The 8,371-nt window shown below is 36.8% G+C and overlaps 1 protein-coding gene across 2 annotated transcripts; it reads right to left on the reverse strand.

Moving 5' to 3' along the window:
• Window positions 1-902: 902 nt before the first annotated feature.
• On the reverse strand, window positions 903-7,764 carry LOC107594948 (CCR4-NOT transcription complex subunit 6-like). 2 transcript variants are annotated; one of them, XM_016285179.1, is made up of 13 exons: window positions 7,683-7,764; window positions 7,204-7,348; window positions 6,014-6,135; window positions 5,730-5,916; window positions 4,837-4,922; window positions 4,650-4,754; window positions 4,340-4,408; window positions 4,096-4,253; window positions 3,538-3,692; window positions 3,252-3,403; window positions 2,068-2,301; window positions 1,423-1,625; window positions 903-1,186 (listed from the first exon to the last, which is right to left on the reverse strand). In XM_016285179.1, exons 3-13 carry the CDS (start codon window positions 6,123-6,125, stop codon window positions 974-976), a joined length of 1,674 nt encoding a protein of 557 aa, XP_016140665.1. In that variant the 5' UTR covers window positions 6,126-6,135; window positions 7,204-7,348; window positions 7,683-7,764; the 3' UTR covers window positions 903-973. The 2 variants fall into 2 exon arrangements, with proteins under 2 accessions (XP_016140665.1, XP_016140666.1); XM_016285180.1 differs by lacking the exon at window positions 7,683-7,764 and adding an exon at window positions 7,636-7,657.
• Between the last annotated feature and the right edge of the window lie 607 nt (window positions 7,765-8,371).

The following is an 8,371-nucleotide window of genomic DNA, read 5'->3' on the forward strand; positions in this document are numbered from 1 at the left end:
CGCAGTTTAAATTATTCACATAGCCTGTCGTACAAAGAAACAAAGAGAACAGGTTAAAACAATAGTGTGCAAAAAGCAGTACCGCTGAATCGAGACATCTAAAATAATTTGGTTTACATTTAGCACGATTAAGCTCACACCTTTCCAACTCCCACCTAAAGGGGAGAGAGAAAAGACAAATAAGTGCTTTTCATGTTGTCTAAGCTCGTTAAAAACATTGTGTAACAGTGCCCTCGCTTAGAAAGTCTAAAACGTTCCGAATATTGCACCATTGATGGGAGAATAAAAACATCAGGAGATGAAGCACCGATGTAAAGTGAGTTCCAGCACCGCACAAAAGGAAAAGCTCTCGGGGTTCCACTCTCCTTCCCGGGTTGGGACTGATTTACTTCATTGGTCACTCATCCAAAGGGGAGTTGTGTAAGTGTGTATGAAATGAAATTCAACCAAGTCCAAGTGGAAAAAATAACTTCAAAGAACATGTTTAAATTGAGGCTAAATTCATAAAGGAAGAAAGGTTAATGCTTATTTGCAAGATCAGAATTGCAACAACGGCTGGTTTTTAAGTATTAAGGTCTGATCATAAAAGGAATTAAAACAGTCTGAAATTCCTTTAAATGTGTGACCAAGCGAGTTACCCTCCTCTTACAGTTTGGACACATTTCATGCACACAAGCTATGCCCAACAATAATAAAAAAAAAATGTATGATAATATTGTAGCCTATGGGAGGGAATGATTCAACAAAAATAAAAAAGATCTATAGCTTAACAAATAGAAAAAACTCCCTGACAAACAGGAAGATGTTGGACCCTAAAAATAAAGATAGTAGAAAGAAAAAAACTAACATATATATATATATATATATATATATATATATATATATATATAAAAATTGCTTAGAGGTTTTATCGTTTTCAGAAAACTTATAAGAACTGTGACTCTGCAGCGCCATCAGCAGCCAGAAGGGCTCACTACCTGTGTCCAGCTAAGTGGACTCCATTGAGAAGGGGAGGATAAGGCAGGACCAGCTCCAGTTGTGCAAACAGGGAGAAGTGATCTGAGGGGATGTGAGGGTGTGGGCAACCACTGATATTGTTCTCAAGGAGCCAGTTTGTGTCCAAAGGCCCGAGGACGCCCAGCACGTTCAGTTGTGGTCTGGAGTAGAAGATGTAGTCAATGACACCCTAAATTGGGTTTAAAAAGGTAGTTGTGAGCATACATCACTGAATCACACAAGAGAACAAGAGCTGTTTTCATTCTTTCTGCCGTTCATCTGTTATGTTATGGTATATGGCAAGAACAAGAAAAACCACAATGTGACATGTTTGCAATGTCAAGTAATTATACTTAAAATACCAAAGTGGCATGGCTAGTTGTAAACTCTAAACAATGGCTGTCACTTTGAGCTCAATATACTTACTCTGAAGTCAAAAGTGTAATTGGTGTAAGGCATGAGCACGTTCTCGTAGGCACTCTTTAGCTTGAAACCATGCGTGATTCTCCCATTAGATGTGCCATTTTTGCCGTTGCAGTTAAAGTTGGTCAGGCTATCACGGTAGCGCAGCTCCTTGAAGTCTTTGTGTGTGCAGTCCACCCCACCTGTGCTCAGGTACTCCACTACACCTACAATCAGATTTGAAACTCATTAAACATGACTGGCACACATACCTGTATCTACTGCAGCTGAGACAATACTATCAAAAAGATGGTTCAAAGACAACACAAAATCAAAAATCAACCTGATTTTATGAATTATGAAGGCCAATGAATTAATCTCATTGGCCTTCTTGTTTCATCAGTGCTTGATCTTCTATAGAAGAAAAAAAAAAGGTTTTAAATTTTCCAAAAAATCCTGTCTTTAAAAACTAACTTTCTGCTGAATGGGGCCCAATGAAATCTGGAACTGAATTCCATGATTCAGTCCATGCTTTCCACATTGCTGAGGTGACCAAGAAAGAGTGTGTCACAATGAGCAACAAAGTAGTTTATAGACTCAAAAGCACCTCTATCAACACAAAATTGAAAACAAGACACGTCGTATGTCTGTGACTTTAAGAAGGCTTACCCGAGTCAGGAAGTGAGTTGAGGTCGGCACAAAGCACCAAAGGGATGCTGTTGGTTTCTCCCGATACGGAGGACAGCTTCAGACTGCGGGAGGCTTTGTCTCTGATATTCTTCACCTCTGACAGGAACATCATGGTCTGTACCAGCTTCACGTCAGAATATTCTGGGTCCCAGTGCATGTGAGCATTAGCCACTAGTAGGAGCTGCTTCTCCATAGAATGGATAGACTTACCTGCTGTAGAAAGATAGAAAATAATGTTTTATAAAGACATTTAAACAAAGACATTAAAGACATAAAATCTGACTGGATGAGCATAATGTATCCTTCATTTAGGGTAGTTAGTGAGATATACTATAAATTACGCATATTACAATAAATGATATAGCTCTTTGAAAATGGTGTGAAAAACTGAAAAATTGGTTTCCTTTTTTTGCCTTTTAAGCTTTTTTTTGTCAACATAAGCCATTTTATAAAGACACTGTTTTCAATTTAAATCTGACTGGATGAGCATACTGTAGCCTTCACTTAGGTTAGCGAAATACACTATAAATTATGCATATTACAATAGATTACACAGCTGTTTGGAAATGGTGTGAAAAACTTATATTTGTGATACACACACACACACATTACTGCAATGCAGAAATACTTCCATTTTTTTTATATTTTGCAATTCACATTATTTGTGAAGATTTCATTAGATTTACTTTGCAATACAGTAAACGTCACTGAATAAATACAGTACTATGTTTTTGAAAGAAGTCTCATTTGAAATGCATCCCAAGACTGCATTTATTTTACCAAAACAGTAATATTGTGAAATATTACAATTCTTTATGTAATTTATTCCTGTGATGGCAAAGCTGAATTCAGTGGATTTGGAATTGTTTTTATTATTTGAAACTTTTTTTTTTTCTCAAAGTAAAAATCTTTCATTTCACTTATCAATTTAATGTGTCCTTGCTGAATAAAATAATTAATTTATCCAAGTAATTTATTAATTAAAAATAACATCATACTTTCCCCAAACACTAGTGTACATTCTTGTATAACTTTTTTATAATTATACAGTACAAATTAATGGCAATGTTTTACGGTAAAGACACCAAGGACAGGATGGTGCTTAGTTGTCATGAAAATAATGTCTCAATAGAAAAACAAATTTGAATTGTGCAAATACTCACATGACAACTCCATTAACTCATTTAGCTCCAGCAACACAGCCACCCCAATGTTGTCCTTGGTCATGACCCGATTCAACATAGCCTCTGAGCCCTCTGAATTGGCCATAGCCAGCTGGTTAAACTCTACTGTGTGTTTCTGCACCATGCTGAACCTAACAGCAAAAAAAATAAAATAAAAAAAATACTAATTCCAGTTCCACGTATTCATTCAAAACAACACTAAATTAAACCTCCCAGACAGAGTCTGACACCACACTTCTCAAACCTTGAGTGTTACTTCACTCACTTTTCAGTCTTGTAGAATATTGCACATCCATCTACATGTTTCCTGTCCGATTCAGACATGGTTCTGGCCCGGGATTTTGGGCTAAAAAATCCATCATATCCCTGTTTACTCAGCTCCACAAGGAAGTAGTTGTAATACTGCTCTGTCTCCACTTCCTGTGCATGACACAGCAGACTAAGTGACTCAAACAACGCTGTAGGGGATTACATGCATTGACTATTCAGGGCTACCTGTTGTGTATCACTGAACTTAAAAAAAAAAAAAAAAGGGACCTTTAAAAGGAACAACAAGGAGAGCACTTCAACTGTTAGGACAGGCATACTCAAATACACCAAAAGGTTATCAGTGGCTTATTATGGGAAACAATCATAAGTATTTTAAAATACATATTTATAAAATTACATTAAACGTATTACAGTTATGATACGTTTTAAAGCACTTTAAAGATTGGCAAGCATTTTTGGCTGGTCTGAGATGTTGCTGTGATTGGTCGCTGCACATTTTGCTGTAAAATAAAAATTTTACTACAACATTTAGGCTTACATAAGTTATTTTTACCTGTAAGCTGATAATATCTGCATTGCAGCTGAGGATTTCCTGCATAATGGACTTTTTCCTGTAGCTCCAGTTAAGGGCCCAGGATGGGCAGTAGCCGTAGAGCTGACGTGTGGCGTACTTATCACACAGCACGTTGTAGCACATTACAGTTAACTGGGCTGGTGAAGCAAAGAGGAAAAAGAAAGATCAGGCAAAGTGTACCTAGATTTTTAATTATGTTCCACTATTTTCAAAGAACATCTACCTGTTGGTCTTGTTCTTTCAGGCTCCTGCAGCACAATCCAGGACCTGGACGGAGGTGGCTCTGTTGGGACTGAGAAGGCAAAGCATATGTATTTCAAGTTAATCATTTGAATAGTCAAATGACACAGTCCTTGGGACATTTTGCATTAAGTCACCACAAAAATCTTTAACAACATACTATTAATATTTGATAAATCGCTCTGCACAAACAGTGAATATTATTAACCTTGGACAACAGTCCATGACACACTATAGAAAAAAAAAACAGAGATGGACAAATCCTAAACAGTTAATTGGCATGTGATACCTACTGCGCTTGATAGCACCGTTAAGATGGTCCAAAAGGTAGCTTAGCAGTCGCCGGGTACCATCTGGCTCCTGGTAGAGGCTCATAATTTCTTGAGTGAGTGGATTGCCTGTAGAGATACACACAAAAAATCAGTAGGAAACATCGTCTACACATTGAGGATCTCAATCACCAGAACACTGACCACTCACCTTTTAACCCCAGTGTTTGTAACTGAAACAATTTCCCCAATTCGAATGGCAGAACCCGCAACTGGTTGTTATTTAAAAGCAGTTTCCTGTTGGAAACCATGAAACAAATGTTAACTAACAATACACCAATCAGCTGTGTGTTTGATGCTCAGAGAAAAAAAAAACCTCAATAAAATATTTTGGCCCAGTGCATTATCACAATTTTCATGTCATATTTGTGATGACTAAATAGTGACACTTTTTTTTAACAATTAACACCATTTTTACAGCACATTATATTTGGTACATTTTACATCCAGCACAACACTTGATTTAAAAAAATGTCATAGAAAATTGTTGAAATTAACTATAAATAATCAAAACTTCAAATAAAATCAAAATATATTTTAAAAAGCACAGTGTGTTCCAATGTGCTGTAAAATTTCAAAAACGTAATAAAACTAGAATACAGCAAGATACAATAACAGAAGGAAACAAATAAATATGTTAGAAAAGGAGATTAAAAGAAGTAATCAAATTAAAATCACAAATACATCTGCTCAAAACTAATGGTCATTAAAAACAGTGCCTAATGTTATCCATGAAACTTCATTTAAAAATTGTTAACAAATCATTTTATGATGATTGAACTAACAAAGCGATTTCTAGGTGATAATGATTAAAACCTTTTATTGACATTTGTAACATTGAGATAAGGCCTGGAAATCACAACTTTAAAATTCCCTGACATTTCCATGACTGTGGAAACCCTGTCGGGAGTGATCTACTTTCATCAAGTGCACTCATGAGAACATTAAGGACCTTTTTTAATTTTTCCCCCGTTTTGCAAACACATTAAATGGAACAAATGATCCATGGAAAGAATAATGCAGATTTTTCTCCAAGTAGCTCACCTGAGAGACACCATGTTGCCAAGCTCTGCTGGCAGGCTCCTGATCTTATTGGACGACAGGTCCAAGAACACAAGGTTGTGCAGCTTGGCAATTTCAGGTGGGATGCGTGACAGGGAGTTGTCACTGAGGTGCAGTGCAGTGAGATGCGTGAGCGACCAAAGGCCCGAGCTGAGACTCCGAACATTACCTGAGACATAAACAAATTTTCTTTAGTATGTTTCAGTTTCATTGCAGAAGTGATCTGAAGTTGAGATATCTATCAAAGGTTTTACTTCGAGACATACCAATTATTTCAAGCCCATCCCAGATGGATTTTTTTCCACTTTTTGCCTCCTCACTGGACATGATAGTGTACATCCGCCTGGAATCAGGCAGGTCATATTTCTCTTTGGGCATCCCTAGACCACTGTGGGGGACAAATACATAATCAGATTTATAGAACAAGACAAAAATGTTTGCATGTCATGATTTAGCCGGTTTACAATCCAAACAAGAACACAGTTTACACCGGTTTATTTTCTGAGATATATAATACGTATAATGTGCATATGCGAAAACTAGGCTTATATAGCATTTCCTGGATATTGTGTATTGTTGCTGCTGTCTTGCAAGAAAATTTCCCCTTAAAGACTAAAAATGTTCTATAAATCACTCTAATATGCTGACATTTAATACTATCAATGTTTTTGCAGATAAATATTGTAGTGAGAACTTTGATACATTACCATGTAAAAGTTTAAAATGTAAAAATGGTCACAAATGTGTTTATTTATATACAAACATATAATTAACATAAAAGTAAAAATAAAGAGGCAGCTAAATGACCTGGCTAACTGGAACTGTCAAAACAAACGTAACTTGATAACTACTAGCTCCTTACAAGACCAAAACACACCTGTTACACACACACACTTCAACGCCAATTAGAAAATAAACAAGTCTAATAATGTTTAATTTTCATAATTATACATCGATATTGTGCATGTCAAATGAAACAGGAAGTAGACATGCAACAAAGCGCCCAAGCTAATAAACAACTAGCTCTGTGCTATGCTAATGACCCAATTAAACTCATCAATATTCTAAAACGCGGCCTCCACAGAGATATAACATGAAATATCATATTAGTCATGTACTTTTAAAAAGTGATAAGCATCCAATGCATCCGTTTACTAAAGAGGTAATATTTTCCCACAGCTAACCTGACTTGCTATCAGCATTAGCCACAGGCTGCTGAAGGTGCAGCCTTCTAAAAGATTTATATCTTAATTAACACGTGTATATGGGTTATATAAATTGATATTTAGGAAACACTGTGCACACATTTTAAGAATAATAACGATTTTATATAATATTCTCTGCATATGTACAAAGAGAGGCTAACTAGTGTAGCTAGATATAGCTAAATTAGAAACAAACCCAAACGGGGACTCCAATCAGCAACAGATCTTTAGAAATAATGTTTCAGAATTACCTTTAATAGCATAACAACTCCTGAAGTCAGCTGTGTGTCTCACTTCGGCGTTAATTCATTCGTTTGTGTCGTCTGTGCAGCTACGGGAAGCAGCGCAGCATCATGGCGGAGGGTTTTTGTGCAGCTGTTGTGCTGCTCTCCAAAACTATGGAAGCAGATTAGATTCAATAATAAAAATTCACGCAAAAGACACGATGCACACATGCATATCCCAATTCACATGCATGAAACCCAATTCACGTGCACGAAAAATATATATATATTCACAAAAACCAATTCACGTGCACAAAATAAGAATAAATATTCATAAAATACGTTTCTGAATACAATTCATAAAATGCAAAACCCAATTCACAGATGTACAACTCTGTACAAAAATGTTGAATGTTTAAAGTTCACTAGTTCATCATGGACTGTGAATGTGTGAATCACCTTGGATTTGTGTGTGTATTTTTGAGAATTTCTCAAGTGGTACTCACTGCAGTGCAGAGTCAAATGACTTCCAGCTCCACCTCTCTGGACATCTAATGGGGTGGAGGGAAAGTTGTGGGTAAAGTTAGGGAGTCTGGCTGGATATTCTAGCTCCAATCATTAGGCACAAATTACATTTGCTCCTCCTCGCTAGACGTCTAGCAAGGAGGAGCGAGACGTAAGCTCCACCCATTTACTCTGCAGTCTCGAATTTCTTGCCAGCGGAACTCCTCCCACGCGGGACACTCGTACTCTTTAGTCAATCAGATTTGAGCCTGTCTATCGACCAATCATAAACCACTGTGGGCGTGCCTACCTGGATATTACGTCATCAGCGTGAGACCACAGTTCAAGAGTACAAGTGTCCCGCGTGGGAGGAGTTCGCTGCCAGGAAAGTCTCAAAAATACACAAATCCATGGCGAATTTTAAATATTCAATTTTTTTGTATACAGTTGTACTTCTGTGAATTGTGTTTTGCATTTGTGAAATGTATTTTAAGAATGTGTATTCTTATTTTGTGCACGTGAATTGTTTTTTTGTGAATATATATATTTTTTTTTCTTGCACGTGAATTGGGTTTCGTGCATGTGAATTGGGATATGCATGTGTGCATCGTGTCTTTTGCATGAATTATTATTGAGTCTAATCTGCTTCCATACAAAACAAGGGTCCATGTGCCCATAGCATGCTGTTCAA

Source organism: Sinocyclocheilus grahami, unplaced genomic scaffold (genome assembly GCF_001515645.1).
Source record: "Sinocyclocheilus grahami isolate Dianchi unplaced genomic scaffold, SAMN03320097.WGS_v1.1 scaffold193.1, whole genome shotgun sequence".
In the NCBI taxonomy this organism is placed as follows: Eukaryota; Metazoa; Chordata; class Actinopteri; order Cypriniformes; family Cyprinidae; genus Sinocyclocheilus; species Sinocyclocheilus grahami.

What these genes read in the sequence shown, in the direction of transcription:
- LOC107594948 (XM_016285179.1), bottom strand. Translation starts at nt 6,125, where the DNA reads ATGCCCAAAGAGAAATATGACCTGCCTGATTCCAGGCGGATGTACACT. An exon ending in ATATTCTACAAGACTGAAAA is followed by an intron (nt 3,404 to 3,537) that starts GTGAGTGAAGTA and finishes TTTTGCTGTTAG; the next exon opens with GTTCAGCATGGTGCAGAAAC. An exon ending in TGAGTTAATGGAGTTGTCAT is followed by an intron (nt 2,302 to 3,251) that starts GTGAGTATTTGC and finishes ATCTTTCTACAG; the next exon opens with CAGGTAAGTCTATCCATTCT.